Here is a 14,230-nt window from a genome sequence, read left to right as displayed (position 1 = left end):
AATGAGGGCAAATGAAGCATAATACACTCAAGTAAAAATTAACTGATAACTAAAAATAAGGAGGACTTAAGATTCTCTCTTCAAGGAAAATAGGTTAGAGGTCAAATACTAAAAGGTTTAAATATCCAAAGTACTGACACTTAGGACTTACCGCTAAAGACTGACTAGCTCTAAGTAGTGAATGCCCCATCAGCTTGGACCACCATCACCTGGCTAGGAGACTGTGATAGAATGCTTGAAGGGCTAGCAGAAGTATAAAAATCAATAGAAAACCAGTGACACTGTTTCTTTACTCAAAATTACCACAGATAAAATTTAAAAATCACAAAAGCACTACACAAGGCACACTTGGCATATGCGTATATTTGATAACTAAACACTTACACATAGTTAGTGGCAGAGTTTTGTATTCACTTCAAAAATTGCAGACCTCCTTTATAAGACTCCAAAGGAGGTGCCTGGGAGCCTCTACACTCACCTAATGACAATGAGACAACTTAGAGAATGTAAATAGAGACCGGTTGAGGTCATAATTAAATTCAAAATAACACTGTTTTAAAATACCATTATGAGCCAGGCCCAGTGGCTCACACCTACAATCCCAGCTATTCAAGAGGCCAAGGTGGGAGGATCACTTGGGGTCAGAAGTTTGACACTAGCCTGGGCAACACAGTGAGACCCTGTCTCTAAAAAAATCTTTTTTTAATTAGCTGGGCATGGTGGAGTACACCTGTAGTACCAGCCATTTGGGAGGCAGAGGCAGGAGGATCCCTTCAGTCCAGGAGTTCAAGGCTGCAGAAAACTATGATTTCACCAGTGCACTCCTGCCCGAGCAACAGAGCAAGACCCTGTTGCTTTAAAACACACACACACACACAAAAACCCAACAATATGACAAGTTTTTTAAAATAGGCTGGGCACGGTGGCTCATGCCTGTAATCCCAGCACTTTGGCACTTTGGGAGGTCGGGGCCAGCAGATCACATGAGGCCAGGAGTTCCAGACCATCCTGGGTAACGTCGTGAAATCCCATCTCTACTAAAAATACAAAAAATTAGCTGGTCTTGGTGGTGAGTACCTGTAGTCCCAACTACTCGGGAGGCTGAGGCAGGAGAATTGCTTAAGCCCGGGAGGGGTAGGCTGCAGCAAGCTGAGATTGTGCCATTGCACTCCAGCTTGGGCAACAAGAGAGAAACTCCGTCTCGATAATAAGCTTTAAAAATAAATTCTGTAACATGAACACTGCTTAGCATTTTAAAAACTGCAATTAAGATGTCTTACCCTAGATTGCAATTAAGATGTCTTACCCTAGATTGGTCAAGAATTTGAAGTTTTTCCCATATTATTTTATCACTTTCAGATTTTTTCCAAGGATCATTCCATTTTTCAGAAACTTCTTTTTCTTTCTTCTTTAGAGCAACCTGTTCATCTGTAAATAATGTCCTTTTTAAAAACATGTACAAAAACTGTAAAAAAAGAACCATGTAAACAAATCATGACTTTCTTAATGCAGATACCAATACGGATCTAATCAAAACTTTTTAGGAAGGAGATTAACTCACGAAGTAGAGAATAATTTTTTAGGGACACAGAATAAGAAAAAATTTAATCAGAACCAAAGTTAAGTATGGTACAATTTCATTATCACAATTACCAATAAGGAGCAATTTTTTTGGAATAACATATTTTATATTTTGTCAAATATCATGAGGTTCTAGTTTCCTGTAACGTTCATTCAATTATTATTAAGAGAATTAAAAGCTAGAATTCTGAAGTAGAGAACTATGGGTTAAAATTCAAGTTCAACAATTTCCTAGCTATGTGATTGTTAGCAAGTTGCTGGTAAGCTTTTTTTTTTTTTGATATAGAGTCTCGTTCTGTCACCAGGCTGGACTACAATGGCGCAATCTCAGCTCACTGCAATCTCCGCCTCCCGGGTTCAAGTGATTCCCCCGCCTCAGCCTCCCAAGTAGCTGGGGCTACAGGGACACACCACCACACCTGGTTAATTTTTTGTATTTTAGTGGAGACGGGGTTTCACTATGTTGGCCAGGATGGTCTCTATCTCCTGACCTTGTGATCCACCTGCCTCAGCCTCCCAACATGCTGGGATTACAGGCGTGAGCCGACCGCACCCAGCCAACTGCTGGTAAACTTTCTAAGCTTGGTTTCTTCTATAAAATGGGGATAATAATAGTGTCTATCTCAATATAGGGCTTGGCACAAAGTAAATATTCAATAAATGTTAGCTATTATTTCTTAATTGCTGACAAGTAAAAAACGTAAAACCCTGGGTCTGACAGATATAGTCAAAACTAAACCCCCAAGCAACAGTTCTTTAAATACAAAATTCGATGATGTATAAATTTAAATTCCAAGAATGTTACTGGAAGCATGACTTAAATAGAGGTGCTTTACTGAGACTTTTAAAAAAAAAAGTAAACTGAGTTTTAAAATAATTAAAGCATAAGGCCGGGTGTGGTGGCTCACGACTGTAATCCCAGCACTTTGGGAGGCCAAGGCAGGCCGATCGCCTGAGGTCAGGAGTTCGAGACTAGCCTGGCCAACATGGTGAAACCCCGTCTCTACTAAAGATTTTTTAAAGTAAGTTGGGCATGGTGGCGGGCACCTGTAATCCCAGCTACTCAGGAGGCTGAGGCAGGAGAATCACTTGAACTCAGCAAGAGGAGACTGTAGTGAGCTGAGATGGCGCCATTGCACTCCAGCTTGGGCAACAAGAATAAAACTCCGTCTCAAAACAACAACAACAAAAATGATTAAAGCACAAAACATTCCGGTCATTTCCAAGTAGTTCTTTTTCTTTTTTTGTAGAGATGGGGTCTCGCTCTGTTGCTCCAGCAGGCGGATGTTGAACCCCTGGCCTCAAGCAATCCCCTACCTCGGCTTTCCAAAGTGCTGGGATTACATGTGAGCCACTCACCTGGTTTTGCTTATCTGTTTTTCTATGTCACCCATCCCAGCCAAGTTAGTGATGGCCTCACAAGACTTACTAGTTTTTCTTTTTCTTTTTTTTTTTTTTTTTGAAACGGAGTCTCACTCTTTCGCCCAGGCTGGAGTGCAGTGGCTGGATCTCAGCTCACTGCAAGCTCCACCTCCCAGGTTTACGCCATTCTCCTGCCTCAGCCTCCCGAGTAGCTGGGACTACAGGCGCCCGCCACCTCACCTGGCTAGTTTTTTGTATTTTTTTAGTAGAGACGGGGTTTCACCGTGTTAACCAGGATGGTCTCAATCTCCTGACCTCGTGATCCACCCGTCTCGGCCTCCCAAAGTGCTGGGATTACAGGCTTGAGCCACCGCGCCCGGCCAACTTACTAGAGTCTCGCTCTGTCACCCGGGCTGGAGTGCAGTGGCCGGATCTCAGCTCACTGCAAACTCCGCCTCCGGGGTTTACGCCATTCTCCTGCCTCAGCCTCCCGAATAGCTGGGACTACAGGCGCCCGCTACCTTGCCCGGCTAGTGTTTTGTATTTTTTAGTAGAGACGGGGTTTCACCGTGTTAGCCAGGATGGTCTCGATCTCCTGACCTCGTGATCCGCCCGTCTCGGCCTCCCAAAGTGCTGGGATTACAGGCTTGAGCCACCGTGCCCGGCCACTAGTTTTTCAACTAGAGTGAAGCCCATCTCATGCCTTTAGCATAGCTATTGTTAAGAAATACAACTGTTAGGTCACACATTTTGCAAACTGTGATATGCAGACTCCAAGTTTAGTCAAAGAAGTAATGGATATTTCTTAGTCACTAACGAAATTTCAAGACTATAACAGAAATCTGTAATTTCAAGCAATTCTCCTGTCTCAGCCTCCCGAGTAGCTGGGACAACAGGCGCACACCACCACGTCCAGCTAATTTTTATATTTTTAGTAGAGATGGGATTTCACCATATTGGCTAGGGTGGTCTCAATCTCTTGCCCTCCTGATCTGCCCGCCTCGGCCTCCCAAAGTGCTGGGATTACAGGTGTGAGTCACTGCGCCCGGCTTCAATACATATTCTTTAACCCAATAAAACTATAATAAAGGTATAAAAGTTACCTACCTAGCTCTTTCCTCCACTGGGCTTTTTTTGCTTCCAACGAACTTCTATCACGTTCCCTTTCCCCCAGAGTACTGAATATATCAGCTGGTTTCCATTCATTCTCTCTAAGGTAAAACACAAAAGATAATAGAAACTGTATCATACATTTCTATACAACTGACTCCATAAATATTAAGTAATAAGCTTTTAAATAGCTCTAACTATTCAGAGTAACTATTTCACACGCAAGTAAAGGAAAAGCAAAACCATATTCCAAAGATGACCACACAATAATAACAGACAGGAGTTACATACATGGCAATTTTTTGCTCACACTGCTTAGATGTCTCTTGATGTTCATTTAAGACAGATTTACTTTCAGCTGGGACAGATGAAACCATTTCAGTTTTTTTGAATAATCCCATAATATTCTCATCCTTTGGCTGATTAGAGATACTGTTTAAATGTAGACTATATTGACCTAGGAGGTAAAATACATGTTTTAAAATTAACACTAAATTACATCTATTATAGTACTTGACATACTGCTATACAGTTCTTACATGTCTTATACGTTACTTAAATTAACTCTCAAAACAATCCTTGAGGTGGCTATTAAGCTTCCCTTCCCGTCAAAAAGGAAAAAAGGAAGCAGGGTGTGGTGGCTCACACCTGTAGTCCCAGAACTTTGGAAGGCTGACGCGGGCAGATTGCTTAAGCTCAGGAGTTAAAGATCAGCCTGGGCAACATGACAAAATCCCGTCTCTACAAAAAATACAAAAATTAGATAGATGTGGTGGCAGTGCCTGTAGTCCTAGCTATTTGGGAGGTTGAGGTGGGAGGATGGGTTAAGCCCAAGAGGTGGAGGTTTCAGTGAGCTGAGATTGTGCCACTGCACTCCAGTCTGGGGAGCAGAGCCAAATCCCGCCTCAAAAAAAAAAAAAAAAAAGGAAACTGAAGCCCAGAGGTTAAATGGTTTGCTCATGACCACAGTCATACAGTTTCTTATATCAAATAAGGAAGAAAACAAGCGAGCAACAACAGAAAACAAATCTCCATTCCCTCTTGCCAACATGCTTTTAAAAATAAAAACTGGCCGGGCGCAGTGGCTCACGCCCGTAATCCCAACACTTTGGAAGCCCGAGGCAGGCAGATCATGAGGTCAGGAGATCGAGACCATCCTGGCTAACAAAGTGAAACCGACTCTACTAAAAATACAAAAAATTAGCCGGGCGGGGTGGCGGGTGCCTGTAGTCCTAGCTACTTGGGAAGCTGAGGCAGGAGAATGGCATGAATCCGGGAGGCAGAGCTTGCAGTGAGCCGACATCGCGCCACTGCGCTCCAGCCTGGGCAACAGAGCGAGACTCCGTCTCAAAAAATGAATAAATAAATAAAAATTATAACACAAATCACAATCTAAAGGGGAATAAATACAAATATCTTGATAAATACTCATTACCTTGACATTACTTTTCTTATTTAGCTGTGAAATCAGTGGAAAACCTTTTCATGAATTGTCTCTATGTCCCAGCCATAACATCAAAATCAGATGTTTTACAGAGGGCTCATGGGCTGGCTCAAAAAATGTTCTGATATCTTTTGAATGTGCTAGTTCTCCCAGTGAAGAGAAAGCATACTTAATATGAATGTCTACATGATTAGGCAAATTCTGCTTTTAACTTTGTTGATATAATCTCTCATTATGCCTAATAAGCAGGTTGTTGCTAGAATTTTAGCCCTAAAGACAAAATTCAGCTCCCTCATTTTACCAAGAATAATCTATAACAAGAGAGTAAAGAATGCCATCTTGAGTATCATGGGAATATACAGGAGTTACTGGGTCCCCAAACCATTTGTGGGGCCTCTCCATGTGAACTGTTAATTTTTTATTTATTTCACTATTGCCTAATAAAATTTTAGATATTTCTATTGTCTTCATATTCACAATTCCTTATCCCAAAGTGGAAATTAGAAGGCTTTTAAAAACATGATACAATGCCAGGACTTGTGAAAGAGAAAGCTTGTAACACTCTACTGTTCCTTCCAAATCTGTGTTAACTTTGTTTTTTAAAAAAAGTACTGCCAATTCTTAGCATGGAATGCAGCAGCCAGGAAAGCAGTGTTTTTCAGCAACTCAAGTCAAATAGTCATAGTAAAGTTTCCTTAATTTTCACTGGAAATACCATAATGGGTTTTTTTCTTAACAATGTTTCATATAACTATTTTAAATGAGTAAAGCCTCCTATATTCTAAAATAAATATAATAGTTTTTTGTACTAACATTTTTTTCTAAAATCCACAGAAACTGGGTTTCTTAATATTCTGAGCACTAACCTTAAAATATGGCACAACTATAAAAATAATTTTGCACATCAGAGAAAGTCCTCTAAAAGAACAATTATTTTAATAGATTGACAGGTTAAATTAGAATTTAAGAGTCACAGTTACATAAAACCCAATGAATCTGACATTCTAAAATACACATTGAAAAAATCAAAATTCATGAAAACTTTATAAAAATCTTACTTTTTGCCTCCTTTCCATTCTCAGTCAGGGAAAGAGATGTATTTCCTTGGTTTACAGTCATCAAAATCTGTTGTAGTTGGTCTTGTGTTAGACACACCAAACTGCTCTTCATGTTTTCAGCTGTGATGTGTTTTTTGTGAGGCTTCTGTTTAGCTACTAGAGATGTATTTACGGTGTTTCTAGTCTTCTGTATATTAGGGGTTGCAGGTGAAATCTCTTTCTGGATATGAAGACAGTCTTTATCTACACATTGTTTACATAAATCCTTAATGGATGAAAAAGTCATTCCATTTTTTTCACCTTTTGCCTGTGATGTTTCTGAACCAACTGTCTTCTTTTGCAAAAGCTTTTCACTTCCTATACAAGTATCTTGTGTTGATTTTAGAATGTGCCCAGTTTTTGTTCTTAAAGGACATTTTGCAATCTTGGTCTTATTTCCCATCTGTTAAAACACCAGAAGCTTATTCTTTATAACTGTCCAAGAAAAATCAACAATTATCTTTATTTATATGATCTGTGATAAATCAGTCCTCTAAACTTTTTTCCATTTTGCTATTTAGGTAATATAACCTTAAGAAACTAACTCTTAATACTTCCAAATCTTCATCAACAGCTAGAAATTATCTTACTTCAGGAACTTTTATTATAGTTGTTATAGGACAACTCCACTATACTCCAGCTTTGAATCTAGTGTCATTAGATTATACCACCTACATTATCTCTTTTCTTTTTTTTTTTAATTAAAAAAATTTTTTTTAACTACTTTTTTTTTGACACAGCGTTTCACTCTGTTGCCCAGGCTGGAGTGCAACAGCACGATCTCAGCTCACTGCAACCTCCACCTCCCGGGTTGAAGCAATTCTCCCGCCTCAGCCAGCTGAGTAGCTGGGATTATAGGTGCCCACCACCACGCCTGGCTAATTTTGTATTTTTAGTAGAGACGGGATTTCTTAGCCAGGCTGATCTCGAACTCCTAACCTCAGGTGATCCACCCACCTTGGCCTCCCAAAGTGCTGGGATTACAGGCGTGAGCCACCATGCCCAGCCATTTTTCATTATTATAAAGACAATGTTCAATGGATTTGTTTAATATCACTTGACTTCACAATTTATATGGGGCCAGGATCCCAAGACCAGAACAAATCAGAGAAAAGTAACATTTTTAAATATAAAATGGGGACCGGGTGCAGCGGCTCACGCCTGTAATCCCAGCACTTTGGGAGGCCGAGGCGGGTGGACTGCCTGAGGTCAGGAGTTCAAGGCCAGCCTGGTCAACATGGTAAAACACCATCTCTACTAAAAAAAAATATACAAAAAACATAGCTGGGTGTGGTGGTGGGCGCCTATAATCCCAGCTACTCAAGAGGCTGAGGCAAGAGAATTGCTTGAACCCAGGAGGCAGAGGTTGCAGTGAGCCAAGATCATGCCACTGCACTCCAGCCTGGGCAACAACAGCGAAACTTCATCTCTAAAACAAACAAACAAAAAATACACATATAAAATGTGCTACCTAGCACTAATATTACAAATACCTTTTAGTATGTCACTGATTCTCACATGCAGACATACTCATAAAAATTTTGTTGTTTTATAGTTCAACTAATCTTTGAGACTATTTTAAGTGTAAGAGTTTTAGAATCCATTATTTTAACAAATTACTTATGATACTGGACTATGTGTAGTTTCCCATTTCTCTTCCTATAAACTTAAGAAATTACGCAAGTAACCAAGTTTACTTCATTACCATGGACTGAAGAAAAATGTAGGAGAGGCTAGGCACAGCAGCTGACACCTACAATCCTAGCACTCTGGGACGCTGAGGCAGGAGGATCACTTGAGACCAGGAATTTGAGACAAGCCTGGGCGACACAGGAATACTCCCGTCTATACAAAAAATTTTTAAAAATTAACTGAGCATGGTGGTGTGGGCATGTGCCTGTAGTCCTAGCTACTTGGGAGGCTGAGGCAGGAGGATCACTTGAGCCCAGGAGGTTGAGGCTACAGTGAGCCATAATTGTTCCACTGCACTCCAGCCTGGACAAAGAGAGAAAGCCTGTCTCAAAAAAGAAAAAAAAAAAGAAAAAAGAAAAATGCACAGATTTTGATAGAATTAGGAAAGCACTTTGACCACATATATGTTAAACTTGATGATAATGAGATAGAGTTCAGCTGTGTTTAAAGAACATACTATGCAGATTACAATAATTCAACCAGTGGGAAATGGGAAAAAAGAAAAAAGAGACTTTTGGTGTTGTAGTAACTCAGGAGCTTACCCCATTAGAAGGAACAAAGAAAAGCACTATGCAGACAGAATTCATGAATAACTTACAGAAAAGAGAATTCAACATCTAGCTGCCGAACTGTGAAATTTGGGAAACTAAAAAACAAAACAAAAAAGAAAGAAAATACTACTGATTTTGGTGTTTATAGTCTGTAAAGACCAAAAAGAAATGAGAAGGATCTCTGTAACCTCTATCAATATGGGAAGATAAACTTCTTGAAAACAATCAATACAGAAAGGAAACTTAGGTTGCATCAGTATTTTGAAGTCCCAAATGCAATGGGGATAAACCCAAACAATTTGCTTTAAAGCAGTAAACAATTTAGGCTCAACATTAGTTGAGAACATATTAGTTATTCTAAAAAAAAAAAATCCTAAAACACCTCTTGACAGCTGATAGAACTTTTTAATTAAAAATTAAAAGTCTAGTAATCAAAAGTCCAAGACTAGTAACTTTATTATAGGCCTACCAAAAATCCAAGACTAGTAATTCTGTTCATTATAGGCTTATAAATCTTCAGATGTTCTGAGTTGGTTAAAATGACATAAAATGTCTTCACAAATGTGGCTTCTGTAACAAACCAGCCTGGAGAAGATAAAAATCAACCATTACAAATAGCTTTTCATCTAGGAACTTGATAAAGGCCACTGTATTTGTGAATGTGTTTCAAGTAACAGCAGTTAGTTGCAATTTTTAATAGGGAAAGCGGTAGGAATAACATACAATCTGTAGTCTGTGATGAGGGGAGCATACAGGGTATATAACTATATGATAGAGAAAGATAAACAATTTTTATATGTAGCTTGGGGAATTGTTCTGATCATCTTCACCTATTTATTGAGGGATATTTTGGGTACTCCAGCAACTTCTTCACCTTGATTAAACCTGCAAGTAAAGCCATCAAGGGCTTAGAGTTGAAGGGCAAAGTGGTATATCATCCAAACTGGGTTCTATCCACAGACAAGTAAAGACTTTAAGACACTGCAAAGATAAAAGAAAAGGGGGCTGTAGTAAATTATTGAAGAGGAGAAGATAAATTCCTACTGATATTAATTTAAAAATTAAAAAAGAAATAGGTAACAAGAAAAGTAGAAGTATCAAAAAAGTTGGCTTTGTTTCTGTTTTTTGAGAAGGAATTTTGCTCTGTTGCCCAGGCTGGAGTGCAGTGGCGCGATCTCGGCTCACTACAACCTCCATCTCCAGGGTTCAAGTGATTCTTCTGCCTCAGCCTCCTAAGTAGCTGGGACTAGCGCCACCATGCCTGGCTAATTTTTGTATTTTTAGCAGAGATGGGGTTTCACCATGTTGGCCAGGCTGGCCTTGAACTCCCGACCTCAGGTGATCCACCCACCTTGGCCTCCCAAAGTGCTGGGATTATAGGCGTGAGCCACCATGCCTAATCTCAAAAAAAATTTTTTAATGATAATTCCAGCCTATGCAACATAATGAGATCCCATCTCTACTAAAAATTTAAAAAATTAGCCGGTCATGGTGGCTCATGCACATGGTCCCAGCTACTTAGGAGGCTGGAGGAGGAAGATACGCAGCCATGATTATGCCACTACACTCCAACCTGGGTGACACAGTGAGACTCTGTCTCAAAAATTAAAATAAACAAAGTGATAATGTATTTTGCAGAAGAAAAGCACAATAGATTCCTGATAAGGGAAAATAATTTAAAAGGAAAACTACCCTTAAGCTCAAGTGCAACCTTTTAAAGGAAAAAGCTAAATGCATGCTACAATTTGTGAACTAAATTTCCCCTTTGGTGTGGGCAAATGGAATTTGAGTATGAAAAGAAAAAACATTTGCTTAAAGTCTGAATATCTATTTTTAAAGATCTCTGGAGCTGCACTGTCCAGGACAGTCCATTATCCATTAAATTTCATTAAAATTTAAAGGAAATTAGAAATTCAGTTGCTCAGTCATACTAGCTACATTTTAAGTGCTCAATAACTACACATGACTAGTGGCTTCCATATTCGATAATACTGACTTTATTAATGAACACTTCCATTAATACAGATGCTTTACTGAATAGCACTTATCTAGAGAAAGAGGTTCTATTGGGCTTTTTAAACCTAAAATGATTCAATTTCTGTGAAAGGACCAATCTGAAAGCAAGAAAGTAACTTCTCACTATAATTCCAAATTCCTCAGAACACTTGACATTTCCCAGGAATTATTTTCTAACCACTGTAAAGAAAACTGCATTTTACATTCGAAAACAGGTCAGGTCAAAGTCATATGGCTTACCTTCACAGAAATTTTTGATTTACGTTCTACAAAAGAAAAAAAAAATTACTAAACTGTCCACCAAAAACATACTAAGGTGGTCATGCAAGAAAACTGTAATTAATATTGTTGTAAGATTTTAAAGTGGCAACATTATCCTCGAAAGCACTAACTTTAGATCTTGACTGAGTGTTCTTTCCCAATCCAGTTCAAGTATTTACTTCTATTTTATTTTTGTTTTTATCTTTCCAAGGAAAAATAAACAGAAAAAAATGCGAAGGAGAAGATACCAAAGTACACTGAGATTAAAAACGAATACTAAAAGTGGGTTTAGCATTTTACTGTGGTCTTACTATAAACTTTTCTCAAATGATACACTCTTTATGTGCAAAGAACATAATCACATAAATTTCACTTGTATTATTCATCAGGCAATAAGGATATTTGCTATATGCAAATATAATGAACACGCACTATACTGGGACATTAAATGTTATGAGTCTGAATACTGACAGTAGTAAGCAGTGTTGTAATCCGATTTGGATAGAAATAAATTTGAAGAAGTTTGAGGAAACAGTTTTTTTCAAAATATTTAAATATCACTCTATTACAAGCAAAAAGTCTGTTGAACTAATATAAATTTTATGTACGAATTTAAAATTTAACATTTCAGATTTCTGTAACATAACATACCATATGGAGACAATATTAGCTTGGTTTTTCCATCCAGTAATTCAGTTTCAAGCTTTAAACCATCTCTGCAATAAAAAAAGAAAGTTGTCTCTCATTGTTAACAAACCCCAACATTTTAAATAACCAGAAATGTTAATTTGAACCTGGACAATAAATCCATTATTTTGAATTTATGCAGAAATCTTGTACACATCAAACCAGTCTTTTTATTAAAAACGTTTTGCAATCCAAGATAAAACCCACAACTACAGGGAAAATTCTTGAAACTCTTCAATAACACAAGCATTGTTATCATTAACTTGAAACCTCATTTTGTTATTGGTAAACTATCAATTCAGTTATACCACCTTTTTTTTTTTTTTTATATAATTCTAGACTGGAAAAAATAATGCTGTTACCAAAATGCCTCACATAAGTTAAAGGAGCAAGATATATTTAACCACCATTCATTAGTTTCATAATGAACTCATGACTAACACATTCTATGGAGTGCTGGAGCATCGAAAATGACTACTAACACCACCATCAAGTTTAGTAACTGCTTGAGCAAAGAGTGCCACTTTGAATATTTCAAATAATACATATTGATATTTAGTAGGATGCTTTATACGTGCATGTCAAAAGCAAAGGCATAAAGTAACAGCAGGCACTGCCAGCAAAACTTGAATGTCTGTTAAGGTCCTAAAATTCCACTGAAAACAAAAATGGCAGCCCATACATACAGTCCATAATTCAGAGAGAGAAAATTAAATCCAGAAAGCCAGTCAAGGGAGAGAGAGGCTGGGAAAGGTCTGATTAGGAATGCGAAATTTGCCGTGCTGCTCAGGTACGGGAAATCAAATTACCTCAACTTAACTATTAAAGGTAAAACACTGGAAAGAATAGGTTTTACGACTTTCCCTATTGCAGGGTTATGAACAGATCATGTTTATGTTGGTGAAACGTCACCAAGAAGAAAAGACCTTGAATGGTAAAGTATCTTCAATGACGCACTACACTGTAATCTCCTTAAAGGACACGCTATCTTATTTATTTCCATATCCTCAGATTCTAAAACATAATAACATTTGCTGAACGATGTGTACTTAAGTGAGAGTTTGGTGGTGGCTTTTCATCTTCTTTTTTTTTTTTTTTTTTTTTTGAGGCGGAGTCTCGCTCTGTCACCCAGACTGGAGTGCAGTGGCGCAACCTCGGCTCACTGCAAGCTCCGCCTCCCGGGTTCACGCCATTCTCCTGCCTCAGCCTCCCGAGTAGCTGGGACTACAGGCGCCCGCCACCTCGCCCGGCTAGTTTTTTGTATTTTTAGTAGAGACGGGGTTTCACCATGTTAGCCAGGATGGTCTCGATCTCCTGACCTCGTGATCCGCCCGTCTCGGCCTACCAAAGTGCTGGGATTACAGGCTTGAGCCACCGCGCCCGGCCTTCATCTTCTTAAAATATCAAACCTGCGAATGATTAAGACCATGTACCAGTCCTTTTTATTTATTCACCCCTACGTAAGGAGCGCCTACTAGGTGTTAGGCACTGGTACTACATCGATTTCTTGAGAAGCCTCGGTTCCCCGCCTCGTGCACCTAAAACTAATCTGGGCGCTCCGACATTCTGCAAAACTCCAAAAACAAGGTGGCGAAGAACCCGGGGCGTGGGCCAGGAGTCCTCCCCATTAGCCTCCACGCTTCCTCTAACTGTCTCGTCATTTCTCTCCTTTCCTCCTCAGCTCTCTTCCCTCCCCATCCTGAGGTAAATAAGGGACCGAAACGGGAATCACGGGCAGTTTTAATGCGAGTCATTAAGAGAAAACGTAAGGTCCGTGGAGTCGCTAAGGGCCGACTCGTCTACCTCGCTCTTCTACCCGAGAACTGGGCTCTGTCCCTCTCGGCGGCGCAGGTTGGGAACGTTCTCCGCTAAAGACTCCAAGGGACAACCCAGATACACATGGCCCCCCTTTCCGCTGACGACCACCTTCCTTACCCCAGCTTACCCCAAGTTCATGGCCTGACCTCGCACTTTCTCCACAGAACGCTCCAGCCCCTTGTGTACGTCGGTTGCCGCCGCCGCTCAGCAAGCGCTACGCTAATTGGGTATAGGGGTGCCGGCGAGCTGAGAAAATGGACCAATCAGGATGGGGCATGCTGGCTGGTGCGCTGAGCTGGGCCGGGGCTCCCAGGGCGACGGCTGCGAGCCCGGATTGTGCCGTTTCCCTACGCGCCGCGGAATTTGGCCTGACCCGGCTGCGTCGGTGGCGGAGACCTGCGCTTCTCGCAACTGTAACCTTGCAAAAGGCGCGCGCGCACACACACATAACACACACATACACACCCTTTTTTGGGTCACCATTTGAAAGTAAGTTACAGACCTTGTAACGCTTAACCCTTTAACATTGCAGCATGTATCTCCTAAGAATAGATGTTCTCTTATGTAACAACAGTACCATTATTATACCTAAGATCATTAATTTCATGATA

The 14,230-nt window shown here is 39.9% G+C and overlaps 1 protein-coding gene across 23 annotated transcripts in view; it reads right to left on the bottom strand.

Annotated features, from left to right (window-relative positions):
* Nucleotides 1-13,850, bottom strand: part of CCDC66 (coiled-coil domain containing 66) — a 58,603-nt gene extending 44,753 nt beyond the window's left edge. For 3 of the 23 annotated variants that reach the window (XM_033210163.1, XM_033210164.1, XM_033210165.1), the window contains exons 1-7: nucleotides 13,747-13,850; nucleotides 11,766-11,830; nucleotides 9,307-9,422; nucleotides 6,556-6,997; nucleotides 4,345-4,510; nucleotides 4,051-4,154; nucleotides 1,307-1,428 (exon numbers count right to left, since the gene is read on the bottom strand). In XM_033210163.1, coding sequence (XP_033066054.1) covers nucleotides 1,307-1,428; nucleotides 4,051-4,154; nucleotides 4,345-4,510; nucleotides 6,556-6,997; nucleotides 9,307-9,422; nucleotides 11,766-11,830; nucleotides 13,747-13,757 — 1,026 coding nt within the window. In that variant the 5' untranslated portion in view covers nucleotides 13,758-13,850. Of the gene's footprint in view, nucleotides 1-1,306; nucleotides 1,429-4,050; nucleotides 4,155-4,344; nucleotides 4,511-6,555; nucleotides 7,030-8,299; nucleotides 8,427-9,306; nucleotides 9,423-11,093; nucleotides 11,120-11,765; nucleotides 11,831-13,746 lie in introns of those variants that run through there. The other 20 variants (XM_033210167.1, XM_033210170.1, XM_033210168.1 and 17 more) reach the window with 19 other exon arrangements.
* Nucleotides 13,851-14,230: the final 380 nt, after the last annotated feature.

The sequence above is a fragment of the Trachypithecus francoisi genome, unplaced genomic scaffold, assembly GCF_009764315.1.
Source record: "Trachypithecus francoisi isolate TF-2019V2 unplaced genomic scaffold, Tfra_2.0 Lachesis_group0, whole genome shotgun sequence".
Taxonomy (NCBI): Eukaryota; Metazoa; Chordata; class Mammalia; order Primates; family Cercopithecidae; genus Trachypithecus; species Trachypithecus francoisi.
This window is presented reverse-complemented; position numbering and strand designations above follow the sequence as displayed.